The sequence below is a fragment of the Chanos chanos genome, chromosome 15 (genome assembly GCF_902362185.1).
Source record: "Chanos chanos chromosome 15, fChaCha1.1, whole genome shotgun sequence".
Classification (NCBI taxonomy): Eukaryota; Metazoa; Chordata; class Actinopteri; order Gonorynchiformes; family Chanidae; genus Chanos; species Chanos chanos.
This window is the reverse complement of record NC_044509.1, coordinates 8,856,368-8,871,946: the sequence shown is the minus strand read 5'-3', so window position 1 is coordinate 8,871,946 and position 15,579 is coordinate 8,856,368. Positions and strand designations below refer to the sequence as shown.

The following is a 15,579-nucleotide window of genomic DNA, read 5'->3' as shown; positions in this document are numbered from 1 at the left end:
CTCAGACATGCACTGCGCAATTCCGGGATTGCACGTTGTAATTGCCAAGCAAAGACGTCTCAATCTTGCCCTTGTTTTCAATCTTGGCATATGTAAGGCCCTTATAAAACATTTTACTTTGTTAATGCCTTTCTAATGTTAATTATATTTTAGTTGATAACAATGCTTCATACATTGTATATTGAAAATAACTACATCTACCATAATCCTTTGTTTTCCTTATTTGGTAATACTGTGTGTTTGCCCGCGCAAAGTTGTGAAAAAGCTTTAATGATGTAACCAATCCTGTACAAGTTTAAAGTTGTGATGTGTGTTGAGCCAATCAGAGACTGTGAGACATTAAGCGAGGATCTAGAAGCTACTAGTGCAGAGAGAGAAGTTGGATTTGGTGACACGAAGTTTGCTGTCGGAAAAACCGGGGACTAGATCGAGTGAAAGCGGACTTTGCCAGCCTGTGAAGCTACATTGTAGCTGACCTGCTGAGGAACTGCTGCTCGAGAGGAGCCTATAGTGTTTAATTCGTGAGGCCAGACTGTTTTTCGTCCCGTGGGGTAAGCGCGACTGCAAAACCAAGTGAGTGAACTTTGATGCCGTCTATGTCTGATGTCATTCGCTATTCGGAGTTTCACGAACTGTGAGTTGTCTCAATGTGCACCAACACAACGGGCCCCAACGTTTATTTTGCAAGCTTGCAAAGGGTGTAGTGAAGACTCTAAATTTTGCTTGTGTGTTCATTGTATTTTGTTTTGTGATCAGTATCCATTGTAAAACCGCTGTGTTACAGTTGTATTGCTTCGCCGCCATTTTGTGAAGTTAATTGCCTAGTGTAGCGAGTGCGGGGAGAACATTCGTGTTGCAATTGTTTTCTGTTGCCAAGATTTATTATTTGTCAGGTTTCCACGTAAGTGGGTATGGTGACAAAACTGATTTGGAAGAATATTTGTTATTTAATGTTTTAATTCATATTAGACCCACAGACACATTCGCAGACGCATGCACATTCTCACACACACGCATACATGCACGCAAGAACATATCCACACTCATTTTTATTTTTATTTCACGGGGAGTTAAAAAGGGTAAAATAAATGTCACCAATTTGTTAAATTTCATCAACGTGGCATTTCATCACTGTTGTTTAACTGAAATACTGATATTAGGGATCATTCATTTTACTTATTGCTTTTGTGTTAACTATATCTGAAGATCTACAGCTTTTCTGCCAGGTAGCACTGGTATTGTACTTATTCAGTGGAGGCACCGCGCTATTTAGTTTATTCTCATCTTGCTTAGGTTCTTCTTTTTGTTGTCGCCCATAAGTATTTGCAATCCTCACCTTTTCTAGCCCTAGACTTGCCAGTCCCAATTTTAGTGGTAGACAGGAGATCCAGCCAGCTCACCATTCTCGGTAGGGAACCCAGGATTCTGTTTTGTTATATCAATAGGAGTGTGACTCGTGAGTACCTTCCGGCGCCAGGGAAGAAAAGGGTTACACATATACAATTAATTTATTTTCCACGGCAATACTGACAGTCTCATCAGTGATAATTCCAGTGAATTCACTGTCCTTCAGATTTTCATCAAGCTGCCTCATAATAATACTCTTCAGTGCCTTCTCCATATCACACAAGGACTCGCTATGCTTGTAGATGCTGTCATCTGTCTCAAAATCAGTACCCTTACTGCCCTCAGTAAACCAACCATTCCTCTGAACTGGTGACCTGGAATGTCATTTTTGGCCATGTGAAACAACTTGTAATTGGGCATGCAGCTCATGGCTGATCTGTGCTTTGGCGCTGTCGATATAACTTTTCATAGGCATTTGTTGTTGTGCCGTGTTGAGTGAGAATGTGACCTTGGCACTAGCTGTGATCTGTGAGGGCTGACGCTCTCATATTGGATGACTTGTGAAGCCATTTTTCCTCCCTGAGCTGGAGCAAAACATTTTGACCACTCCGTCGATTGTTTTGCGTTAAAGTCATATCACAATTTTGTGCTCAAACCACGCCACAATTTTTTCTGCCACTTCGGTTTAAAGTGTGCTCTCACCTTCTTTGCCGCTGGACCCACAGTTTCTGAAGTATGTGGGATTTCCTCATCAGGCACAGAGTCAGAGGTGTTGGTAGGTTTACTGCTATCTTTGAAGAAAAACTTTTCAAGGTTGTATTGCCATAGCTAGCTGTGTGCTATGAATAGGCCAAGGCAACTGATAAATTACTTCAAAGCTGAACAGTAGTGGGCTTAGTAGCAAGTATCGCACAATAAAAGAGTGCACCCTTTTGGGGAAAAAAGTACTGTAGGCTGTTAATAGGCTGTTTCACTGTCAAAACACAAATGTCCTGTTTAGGGGTAGCCTTCGTTATAGCAACATTTTGTGTGAGCATTATTACTAGACATTACTAGACAAGTTTTTGATTGATTGGTTTTTTTTTTTTTTTTTTTAATGAATTTTAACAGGGAAAAACCAGTAATTACTGGTTAACAGAAAGCCTGCACTAGATACTGTACATATATACTGCATGAGCTTTTGTCAGTTTGTTTGGCTGAAGACAGTCACCTAAGAACCAGTGTTAAGAAGACAGGTTGTCTGCTTTGCATTCAAAGCCATCTGGGCTTTGGATTCTGACCTACTTCAATCCAGGCAAACTGTCACCATTTATTCTACTGATGGTTACAAAAGCCATGATGTGGATCTTTTCATAGAGAACTTAGTGGTCTCACAGCCACAGCTGATTAACCAGAGCTTCCAGTAGCTGCTACAATAGGAAAAGAATTGGTTTAGGACCAACTCCATGTCTGACAGTCCCTGCCGCAGTTCTACATGAATGCCCTGCTTCCAGTTATCGATCTGTAATCTACTGACTCTCTGGTTTCTAGACCTGGAAGGTCTAGAACTCATGGTACAACAATGCCATGGTAAAAAAGCCCACGATACGATATTTACAATGATATTAAAAAACAAAGAAATAATATGACTTGAAAAAATGGCATTAAATAATAAATCAGCATTTTATTTGTATAAAATTTGTTTTTTCCTTTTGACTTAAAGTGCTTCTGCTTTCCCTCTTTAATAAAATAAGATAAAAGTAGCTAGCCATGACCTACTCATGTGCAAAAAATGGCATGAGTTGTGTTTGGCAATAAATGATTGAACTATGTATGTACAATTCCAAAACAAAAACAATAAAGCAGTCAGTAGCAGTCCTTTTATAAAATAAAGTTATAATAATAAAAGAAGATAACATATTATTGCAGCACCTGGATCTTTTGAACAAAACAAGTCACATTCACAGTGGAACATCAGCATTTTTTAGTACCCCCTAGGTTACTACGGAGCTGGTACCGAGTAGATAGCACTGCGTTACTACAGTATGACTATGATGGAATGGTATGCTTTAGCTTGTATTTACTAACCTCTGAAATCCATTGTAGTGGACCACAGAAAATGAGTACACTCTTCTCCTGGATATACGTCACATAATAAGTTGTATAGTATCATGTTGCAAATGCATTACATACAAACATGTCATTGACTGAAAATCTCTGACTAAGATGCCTTAATTTTGGGCTTCAGAAGCTTCTTCATGGCATAGAACTCTCTGCAATATCTAGTAACATCATGGAGTTTGTAGAAAATGGGCCTGAACTGAGTCTGAATTTTGTTTTTACCATAGTACATCAGGTTTAAAGTATCATTTAAGAGTAAAGCCTTGACCTCCTGGGTATTGAAAAGCAGCCCTGTTAAAGTGGTGTGTGTCACAGACTAAAGGCGATTCTGGATGCATGTTAAGATTTCTGTTTTATTAGAAATAAACATTACGAAACAAAAGACTTCTGGGAACTTAAAGGATTCAAATTTCTTGTTCACACAACACATTGACAACACAATTCCACACTCAAAACAAGGTAAGACTTGGAGTATTTATGCACAGCAGAACAGGATGAGACTAACCAAAAACAGGTGCAACTGATGATTCAGTTACCATGGTTAACTAAGGGATCAGGAAGTACATATGTAAATCTTACAATGACCAGAAGGGGGGGAAAGAGAACCAGGGTGTGACAGTAATTTCCTGATGGCTGGGCAGGAGGCAGGGCTGGGTGGTCCAGAGGTGGAATAGGCAACGAGGCTTGAAGGTCTGGTGGCTCTGGGAGATGGGACTGGGCGGTCTGGAGGCAAGCCAGAAGACGGGACTAGGCGGTCCAGAGGCAGAGCAGGTGATGGCAGCAGAGGGTCCAGAGGCTTTGGACGGTCAGGTCCAGGAACAGGAGCCAGGGCAGTGACGGTGACCAGAGCTGGAGGAGGAGCCTCCAAGGAGACGGGGCCAGGACCAAGATCCTCCGAGCCAATGGTGCCAGGACCAGGAGCTGGAGGCGGAGTGTGGCAGGGTAAAGCCGAACAGGGGTTTGGGTTACTCAAAACACACCAAAAACAAACAAACAAACACAAAATGGCTCCGCCGCAAATAGCATGTAAGTGCAAGATGTTTTATTTACAGTGCACAAAAAGAAAAGAAAACAAAAAAAAGTCCCAACCAAAGTGAAGAAAAGTGAAAAAAAAAATGTCCAAAATGGCAAATATGTACAGTGGGGAGGAAAAAGAGAAAAAAAAAAAAAAAAAAAAATATATATATATATATATATATATATATATATATATGAAAAACAAAACAAAGAACAAAAAATATATAGATAGATTAACAAATAAATGAACAAATCGCTACTCTCAGTTTCTCAAATTCAATTCAGCACACAGCTACTTTCTGTTCTCCTGACTCTCTCAACATACAATGATTGAAACCCTCTTTTCGCTCATAAGCCCCTCCCCCAGAACATACCACATTCGTTCTGTTAATTTAAAAATAATATTGCCCATCATAATCATTTCATTGTACAGACAAAATCACCACTGCTTTTATACACATATTTATACAATCCCAATTTCACCTATCCCCATAATTTCAATAGATCGTCACATTTTCACATCCAACTCCTTCGCTGGTTTTGTGGTACCTTCCCATACTACAAACATTTAAATGTGTAATTGTGTGTGTGTGTGTGTAACATGATAAAGACGGTAACTGTAAAGAGAACGACAGTCGAGATGATAACTAACATTTAGGTGTAGTTGAGTGTGTTTGTAGTATGTTTTAAACCGTACGATTGTGAACGTGAATTGGAAACGTTTGTGTGAATGAAACCGGGTAATCTGCTGCTTGCTTCGAGTGTGCACCCTCGAGGCTAGCGCCATATTTTAGTGAAATGTGCATTAGCGATATGTATGTAAACACGTACAGGCAATGGGACACAAACACAAATGAATGAATGGATGAATGGATGAATGAATGAATTCTGTGGAACTATGGGGTAAGGTGGGAGAAAGGATGCCGCTCGCGGCCTGAGACAGAGCCCTCTGTCACAAGGAGCCTACGTAGTGATGGGGCTTGCCTCCCTGCATTCGGGGAGTGAAAAAAGCACAACATATACTTTAATAAATTACATCTGTGATCAACAAGTTTTGGTTTTGTTACATCTGCATATGTACGAGCTGGCACATGTGAGATATATGGCCTTTCTAGGTACGAATCTGTCCAAGTGGGAGCCCCTTTACTAGGTAAGAATCTGTCTGAATGGGAGGTCTTAAAAATGACCAATGAACTCATCATAATAAGTGGGAGGAGAGTATTATAAAAATGAATAAAACAAAGTGTGAATTTGGAAATCAGTAGGATGCTGAAATGCAGAACCGACACATCTTGAAGGTTCTCTGGCTACAGCACGAGAACTCATCCTCTGATACTAATCTGTTACTTGAACAGGATGGATAACACCCTTGCAGTGAACGAAAACTATGAAACTCAGTATTGCTTTCCATTTTACAACTTTTCTTGTTTGAGGGCAGTGTGGACTAATGGAGAAAACATCATGATGTACATATTTTTTGCTTCTGTGTCAGTGTTAACAGTGTTCTTGAACCTACTAGTGATAATCTCTATTTCCCACTTTAAGCAGCTCCACACTCCAACCAACTTGCTCATTCTCTCGCTGGCTGTGTCAGATCTGATTGTTGGATTTTTTGTCATGCCCTTGGAGAGCATACGACTAATTGAAAATTGCTGGTACTTTGGGGATGTGTTTTGCTCCATTTATCCATTAATTCTGTATGTTGTTGTTTCAGCATCTCTTGGCAACCTTGTTTTTATATCTATTGACCGCTATATTGCTGTGAGTAATCCATTACACTATACGTCTTTTGTAACCAATGGTAAAACTTTGATTTGTATATTCATTTGCTGGTCTTGTTCTCTTTTTTATTCTGTAAGCATATTGTTTAATCATTTATTTTATCCAGAGACACACGGCACATGCTACGGAGAGTGTGTGCTCATCATCAGCTTCACTTGGGTTGTCATTGACCTTTTTGTTTCCTTAATTGCACCATGTTCTGTTGTGTGCTCCCTGTATATGAGGATATTTTGCATTGCAAGACGTCAGGCTAATGTGATTAAGTCTGTTAAAGTAAATTTAAAATCCGAGGATGAGGTCGTGGCTTCTAAGTCTGAGAGGAAAGCAGCAAAAACTCTAGGAATAGTTGTTGCAATTTATATGCTTTGTTGGGTACCATATTACATTTCCATTCTGGCTGAGGGTAGCATTAGTTCTGCATCATTTTACAGCAGTTTTTTCTCCGGGGTTATGAACATGAACTCATGCATGAACCCAATAATATATGCATTGTTTTATCCTTGGTTCAGGGTATCAGTGAAACACACTTTAACACTCAAAATATTTGAGCCATCATCTTCATATATATCTTTGCTACACTAGGATATTTCAAATAACAATAAAAGATGTTTATATTCTTTTGACCAAACAATATTTTCAATTGATCTGAAATATGTGTGAGAACAGAGGGATTTTCATCATTTTTTCATAAACATATCCGTTGTAAAATAATAATGTGCATCCTGTTTCAGAGGGTTTTTTTGTGCTGAGAATATGAGAAAACAATAGTAATTCAAATAAACAAATAAACCTCTAAAAATAACCATGTAAAACAATTGCTGTGAAGTATTACACTGCATGACTCATTTCAAGTACCAATCAGAAAACTGTCCTTAATTCCACATTTCATTTTAGAGGAACAACAAACTGTTTCCTGAAACATATGAAGTAAGCTCGTAAATTTTATCCATCTGATTTTCTCCTCACTGCAGCAGGTTTATTACCTTTTAATAGTAGTAAAATTTTGCCATTAACACATATATAAAGAGACTTTGTGAGCCAGCCACATCTTCTGCTACTTCAGAACCACACTAAACAGTTGAGTGGGACAGCAGCACTTCTAACAATAATGTGCTTACATACCACATCCAAAGGTCCTGGCAGGAGAAAATAGCCAGCTAATTACTTCACTCTTCTTATTTATTGGTAATTACACTTGATATTTATTTATTTTCATCTTTACCTGCTTTTGCACAACTCAGATTACAGCTACGTTAAAATTATGCTATGATTGCACATCTAGGAAACATGGCGCATGAGCGATGAGCACACATTAGTTGAAAGAAAAAGGTTCTTGGTTGAAGTCCTAGTACAGGTCCTTACTGCATGGAGTTTGCATGATGAGGTCAGATTGAATATCCACTGATCTTCACAACTCTTATTTAATATTCTTTTTCTCCGGTCCATTTTCATATGCCTCTATATAGCATACTAGTAACCTTCATAAAACTGCCATGACATAAAGCAGGGCCTAATAAACACGTCAAATTCCCTTCATATTAAAATTAGTGACTGCCCCCCTTCACTATGATGCCTGCATAATAGCACTTTCAGGAAAAGCGCTTGTGACTGGATAGTATTGTTGGATTTTCTTGTGATTTTACAAGTAAACGAACCGGAGCGAAAGTGCGCTTGGAGAAAAGCTTTATTTGGTGGTGGAACCCGGTAGCAAGTCTGCCTGCGTCGAAGCTTAACTCAGCGAACTGTTACCGCGATCGGCCTTTTATACCATGAAGCAAACAGACAATAGGTGTACAACGTTGCTTGATGCAAATCAGAATCTAGCTGTTATTGCTAAATTCCCCTTTTGTCTGTGATGGCTGCCATTCGCTCATTACCGGTTGTATTTTGCTTTAATCAATTGCTCTTGGCTCCAGCAGTAACGCGGTGCCAAAGGTGTGAAGCTTTCTTTGTATCTATGGTAATAAGACCATCAGGTTAAACAGTTCTCCTATCATGAACCATGTCTGTTCAGATGTCACTATAATCTTACAGTATTTATCATGAGAAGCTGTTTGAATCTTGGCTTGGACAATTCCATTCAACAATGTTCAATTAAACATGACATGCTTTTATTTTTAGTGCTGTGTTCCAAACACATATGATGAATAAACGTCCCCAGTTCTTTTACTTCAACTCATTTCAACCTTGACTGAACAAGGCTCCAGTCTGAATCCTCATAATAAGTGCACCGAATCTCACTAAAATACCAAGATTAAGTGAATTTTCAAACTTAAGTGGAAAAATGGTCAAACAGAGTGAGGTAAGTGCCCTTTAGTTATTATATTATTGATACACTTTGACTGGCTGTAGAGTATCATTGTGCTTATATTCATAATCACCCTTTATAGATGCATCTACACATCGAATTGTGTTAGTGAAACATCGAGCCTACTGTTACCCACTGCGCAAGACATCATGCATGCATATGCGCATATATATATATATATATATATATTTATTTATTTATTTATTTATTTATTTATTTATTTATTTATTTATTTATTTATTTTGGATGTACAATGGCCTATGTTTTTTGCCAGATGGCCTTGATTCATGGAGACCCAGTCCTTAGCTGTCTCCCCAACCAACTCTTTCCCTCCACATCTGGGAGCCCACAGGGAGCCTTGGTTTTAGGCTGAACATAAGCTTGTATGGTGAGTAACCTGATACACTGTTGTATTGTAAGCAGATAACACCCGTGGGAGTGGTTTGGGCCAGACTCTCCTCTTATTTTGGGGAAAGGTATGGAGCAAGTCATGGAGGCTCCAGTTAAACCACTCATACTGTCCATTGCCCTCTGGGATGCACAGGATCATGGTGCTTTTGTCCACTCCATACAGTTCACCCTCAAAACTGCAGCCCTGGTCCAAATGCATTTGCTTTGCTATGCTGTATGTATGGCCAGCATTCTGTAAGGACATAGGCAACTGTGCTGGCCTTTTGGTCAGCACTGAGGTGGGACTGTGTGAACTTGGAGAACACATCAGTGACTACTAACAAATTCTTGCAGCTATTATGTACTCAGTTTAGAATGATGAAGTCAATAGACAAAATTTCTAAAGGCTTGGAGGCAAGAAACTGGCTCTGAAAAGTCCAGACCTGAGGGTCTGACTACCTTGGTCACCAAACACTACTCCCATTTTCTGCACCACTGGTCAATGTAACAACACATATTGGGCCAATAGCACCTTTGAAATATCAAATTTGTGGTCCTGTCTGTGCCTTGTGAGCCAAGGTTGTAATGGAGGCCAGGAAGGTCCTCTTCTTGTAGAACTGCCAGGGGGGCTTGCTGCAGCTTTGTTCTTCCAGGCAGCATTACCAGATAGAACATATCCCTTTCATGGATCTACTGCCATTAACCAAACCAAGAGATAAATATGCAGTACACTTCTTTTACATGTGAGGTTATGACAGCATTCCTCACCACATCTGCAAAATAGTTTTGGGACAGGTATATGACTAGATAGCATTCACCTGAAGATGTCTGAGTCTGGTCATGAACCTCAGCCACAAGTCAGTAATAATGCATTAAACCTCAAAGATATTAAAACAATTGGTTATGCAGGTTTCCATAATCTACATTCATGCATATAGCCAAATCACTTTATTGATTATTTTTAAACCCTTTATGGCATATATTATTATTTTATAGATTTTTTAGCGTTACTGTCAGCTGGGAGCTTGCCAGAAGAATATGGGGAGGTATTTTCAATGGCTAATTTTATCACGTCATAATAAGGGAGGAGTAAGTTCCCCTCAAACATATAAAAACTGATTTGATGGAGTTTTTGCAGTATCCACATGCATAGTGTTAAGGACAAGAAAACTAAAAATATACTGAAAGCTCGTAATGACTCTCACACTCAGATAGGCTTCTGAAGACATAAGATATTTTGATAAACTTGAACGTCATGGATATGCAATACTGTTATCCACTGGACAACTCATCATGCAATAAATTTGCAACCTAAGTTTGAATATATTATTATGTACCTCTTCTTTTTATCAGTGTCAGTTTGCACTGTGATTCTGAACCTGTTGGTGATGAAATGAAAACCAGCCACTTCAAACAGCTGCATACTCCAACCAACTTGCTCATCCTTTCTACGGCTGTGGCAGATATGATTGTTGGATTGTTTGTTATGCCATTGGAGGGCATTCGATTAATTGAAACATGCTGGTATTTTGGAGATGTGTTTTGTGTATTATTTCCAGTCGTTCTGTTTGTGGTTGTTTCTGCTTCTCTTGGTAATATAGTCTTTATATCTGTTGACCGATATATTGCAGTGAGTGATTGTTACGTCCCAGATAGTGAGTTGGGTCTAGGGGTATGATGCAGGGACGTAGCATAAAGAAACCCACCACCGGTGTCGGGTTGGGACGGTGCGAGGAGGAAAAAACACACGGACACGGGAGCAATGTACAACAAAAAAAGTGCAACGTATTAAAGATATTTACAAAGTGAACAAAGGGATATTTACAAGAATATATATATATATATATATATATATATATATATATATATATATATATATACACACAGGAATATTTACAAACGAACACGGAGAGGGGAGAGAACGATAGACGGTGCCAAAGGAATGAACGAAATAGAACAAAAACCAGCCTAAATGCCTACCGGAAACACACACTTAACTACGAAAACAAAAAGGTGGCAGAGCCAAAATGAACCTAACTACACTCACTGACTACCAAAACAACACATACAATAGTGGCACCCACCTCTAACCTAACCCCTATACACAGTTAACTCCTAACGCGGGGATCCCCCTCTTACCTGTTCCTCTCCCCACGCCAGTCGAAAACAACCAAAGCCAATCCGTAATCCAAAACCGTAGTCAAACAATAACAAAAGTCAAACATGATACACAGTGAGTAGTTACAACACAAGAGAGCACAAGAGCGAACGCAACGAGACCGAAAATCTACCAACAGTTAAAACCGGCATCTTTAAATTTCCGCGCCCCATCTCCGGTTGGCCATCAGACAAGGGGCACTCCATCTTTGGTTGGCTGGCTGGGAACACGGAGGTGGGACGCAACACCAGGCCAGGTGGGGAGTGGCAGCTGTTTCGCGCCACTACTGGATCCCTGCGTCAGGTGACGGGGAGAGGAGAGAGAGAGAGAGAAAAAACAAGACACAGGATGCAACAAGACGCAAAAACACACACACAAATGCGCCGCACGTAACAGTAATCATTTGCATTACACCTTTAAAGTGACTCTTCATAAGGCTACATTTTGTATCTCTATTACCTGGTTATGCTCTTCCATTTATTCTGTGTGTATGCTACACAATCATATTTTATGCAGAGAGAAGAAGCACATGCCATGGCGAGTGTCGTCTTGTCATCAGTTTCATTTGGGAGGTCATTGACGTCTTTGTTTCATTGCTTGCCCCTTGTCTCATTGTTATAGTATTATACTTGAGAATTTACTGTGTAGCAAAGTATCAGGTCAAGGTGATTAACTCTGTAACAGTTAGCACCAAACTTGGAGGTAATGCTCACACTCTTAAAAAGTCTGAAAGGAAAGCAGCAAAAACCTTAGGTATTACTGTTGTCATTTATCCTCCTTGTTGGATACTGTATTACATTTTGACTCTTTCACTGGAAAAGATCACATCTTTATCTCTTCTGGAGATTTATGCTCTGAATTATCCATAGTTTAAAATATCAGCCAAACTCATTTTAAGTATTAAAATATTTGAGAAGTCATCATCATACTTAAATTTATTTACAGATGAAATGTAACCTACACTATGATTTAACCCACAAGTTCCATAATTTTCTGCTTTTTATTTGCTTAACCTGCAAAAACAGGTTATAAAGAGATTTTGGTTTGAGTGCAATAGTATTAGAATGCCAGAGTACAGCATTATCAGGGTGTCACCCTGGTGGAGTGGTGCAGGACCCAAGTGCAAGACACGAAGATGGAGGTGACAAAACGGAGGACTTTACTAACAAACGGAAGATCAAAATACAAGTGCAGACTGGAACAAAACCGATAATAAAAAGGTACAGCATAACAGAGTGCTCGAAACACAAACAACAATAGACAAAGGACAAGGCAAACACAAGGGCTTAAATACAGAGGGAGAACTAAACAGGGCAAAACAGGATTGGTACAAATTAACGAGGTTAATAATGAGACAAACAGGAACAGGTGAGGGGCGGAGACAGACAGAACAAGAGCACAAAGACAGAACAAAACAAGAGTCCAAAAGATGAGGCGCAGGCTGTGACACAGGGTGACTGTGTGTGTGTGTGTGTTATGGTGAGGATATTTACTTCAATGGCAATTATTTAGGACAGCTCAATACTGATAAGAACCTCAGCATTTCTTCACACGTATGGACGAGCGTCAATGACTAGATAATGGCACATTCATTTCATCACATGAACTGCTGAGTAAGAAGACTGAGTATTTAAAGGTGCAAAATTAGGAATATCCAGGAAACTCAGAAAATAAATGTAAATCCATAATATGGCTAAATATAAGTACATTATATGGTTAACTTTGCTAATAGATTTTCCAGCTGTGTGCAATTTGGAGGATTAAAAACAAATATTGTTTGTTATTACAAAATTTCAGAAATTTGGTCATCATTGAACATATTCTTTACACTAGTTGTGAACACCACCACATAAAGTGGGCAGACATGTCCTCTCTTAAGCCATAACTGAAGCGAAGTAAGTAAGACACTGGGATTCAGTTTACCAAGTTTATAAATAGATCTGTTGATGTAATCTGCAGTTACAGACAGGTACACCAGCTGCATCATGTAAATCAGTTACAAATGGGTAAAAAGCAAGCATACCTTGATAGGGGTTCAGTATAGCACTCTGTAGCCTTGAAAGGTCACAGCCTCAAAGGAGGATCTTAGGGGATCTTCCTCCAACTCAGTTCATCTCTCTTCCTAAACTAAGCTGTGGATGGCTAAACTGATGAGTGCTAGGCCCCATGTATATGGACAAGACACTTTGACAACCCCAGGGTTCTAGGTGGGTGAAACTATAGTTTTCTGAAATTGTTATCCCACCTCAACAGATTCCAATTGCAAAGATGAGACGCCCCCTCAAGGACCAATGTTCAGACTTATCTTTTTGTAACAACAAATAGACTGGTTTATTCACATGTAAATAATTAAAGAAAGAAAGTAAACAAATCAGAATAGTCATTAGAACATAACATCTCTTCACTGTATGGGAGTTTCCAATGAAGAGAAACTATTAACACATGAACTATACAATTCTTTAGTGTCAGCAAAAACTCTGGTCTCTTAAACCTTTTGGACATCACATAACATTGTAGTATGGGATCATTATTACCACCAACCCTCATTACGTTCTTAAAAGAAATTTTTCACCTCACAGTTAGAAATGATCATTACAGTAGTGAACAAAAGCAAATAACTTACATGCACATGAACAAACAAACAAACAAACAAACAAACAAACAAGCAAACATCAACAGAAGCAAAAACAAAACACTTGTGCATTGTAAACTTAGAATGAGGGTGATTCACTAGATACTGAAATAAAGTCTGAAAGTGTCCGTTTTACAGCTCAACTCAAATTCTGTCCACAAGCTTTTCAATAATAATAATAAAAAAAGCTCACTGACTCCCCTTGTTATCAATGGCTACTTGCAGATGTTGTATGGCAGGGCTCATGAATACTTAAAAAGTGATCCCCCCTCATATTGCTGGTATTGGAAGAACTGCTTTTGCAAATCAATGAGAGGACCCATAAATGCCAAATATAATTGAAAAGATCTTTTCTGGTTCATTTCTTTCAGCTACAGGGTGACACCTGACCTCACATTTAGTTTCCCAATCAAGGAAGTCACACAAAAACAGCCTATTCCTCCAGTCTGCAGATACACAGCTGGGGGCCTAGGTACCGCTTCCACCTGATTCTCAACAGGTGCTGCACCTTCAAATAGAAAACATTAACCATAAATCCTTCGACAGTTCCTCTCTCTAACAATATAAACACAACGTTCAGTCACTGGTAGCTGAGGAGTAGCGCTAGAAGAGGCACCCTCACAATTGTCTGAGCAAGGAGAGGGAGACTAATGATTCAGTTCTTCTTGATGCCCTTTGATCGTCTGACTATAGCAGTTTGACCAACTTTGTCAAAGATCTAATTGATGTAATGAGTAGATTATATGACCTAAAATGTTTTCTGACAAACGAAAGTCAAAAAGTGTCGCAGGGACCCAGATGACCCTTGAAAAACATGGTGAAGATGAAACATGCAAAAGGAGTGCGGTCCCAGTCATTCTTCTGTAACCATTCTCTTCCTCCCCAACTAAAAGGTACCTGTCACAGCCTGCACCTCGTTTTGTACCAATTGGTTTAAAGGTTTAAGGAGGGCAAATGAGTGGGCAGGCTAAATGTAAAGAGGCCACCACAGGGAAAAGGTAAAGTCACAAATGGCCCATTTTAACAGCCGCCCCCATATTCACAATGTAAATTTGAACATCTATAAAAAGGGCTTGAAGAAGTTGATCAATCTTCATCCGGTAGTGCGGGAAGGCTGATAAGTCGGGTCACTGGCCTTATATAGGTTTTCTTCTTCACTTGAATCTCTGCTGACCTTATCTGGTTGTCTGCACCAGGAAAAACTTTGATGACCCTTCCAACAGGCCAAAGAGCATGTGGTAACTGAGGGTCAACAATCATGACGGTCTCTCCAACTTTCATGCCCTCTGTCTCGGTCCACCATTTCTGATGGGCCTGGAGGCTAAATAAGTAGTACCTGATAAAGTGCCTCCAGAGATGATCGGCCAGGAGCTGACTGTGCCTCCATCTCTTCCAACTCAACAGCTCAGAGTCCTCATATACCACCTGCGGCAGGGAAACATCCCGCCGCCCCATAAGAAGACTATGAGGTGTGACCGGGTGTTACGGAACCGTCTTAGGCAAGGAGGCAGCAGGAGTCAAGATTGTGATTTGTGGTCAAACACCTGGTGAATTTATTTTTGTGCCAATAATAAACGGGAAAAAAAAGAAAAAGAAAACAAACAAACCGAACAAGAACGTATTTACACTATTTACACTATTCACACCGGAAAACAAACAAGACATAAATTCTTCAATAACTATTTTCTCTCACGAAATACACTCCTACAACCCCAACAACCAACCAACAACATCCCAACCTGTCTAAAACAAAATGGAGGGCTTTTATAGTTAAAAACAGGATGTGACGCACGCGGACCTCCTGTGAAGTTCACGGGACTTTTCTTTTAAAATACCTGAGGCTGT

The 15,579-nt window shown here is 39.6% G+C and overlaps 1 protein-coding gene and 1 pseudogene across 1 annotated transcript; both read left to right on the top strand.

Annotated features, from left to right (window-relative positions):
• The first annotated feature begins 5,820 nt into the window (after positions 1-5,820).
• LOC115828228 (trace amine-associated receptor 13c-like) lies at positions 5,821-6,828 on the top strand. The gene has a single exon (XM_030792184.1). The coding sequence runs from the start codon at positions 5,821-5,823 to the stop codon at positions 6,826-6,828; it is 1,008 nt and encodes a 335-aa protein (XP_030648044.1).
• Positions 6,829-10,337: 3,509 nt separating this feature from the next.
• LOC115828227 (trace amine-associated receptor 8a-like) lies at positions 10,338-11,971 on the top strand (annotated as a pseudogene).
• The last annotated feature ends 3,608 nt before the right edge of the window (positions 11,972-15,579 follow it).

What these genes read in the sequence shown, in the direction of transcription:
- LOC115828228 (XM_030792184.1), top strand. Translation starts at nt 5,821, where the DNA reads ATGGATAACACCCTTGCAGTGAACGAAAACTATGAAACTCAGTATTGC.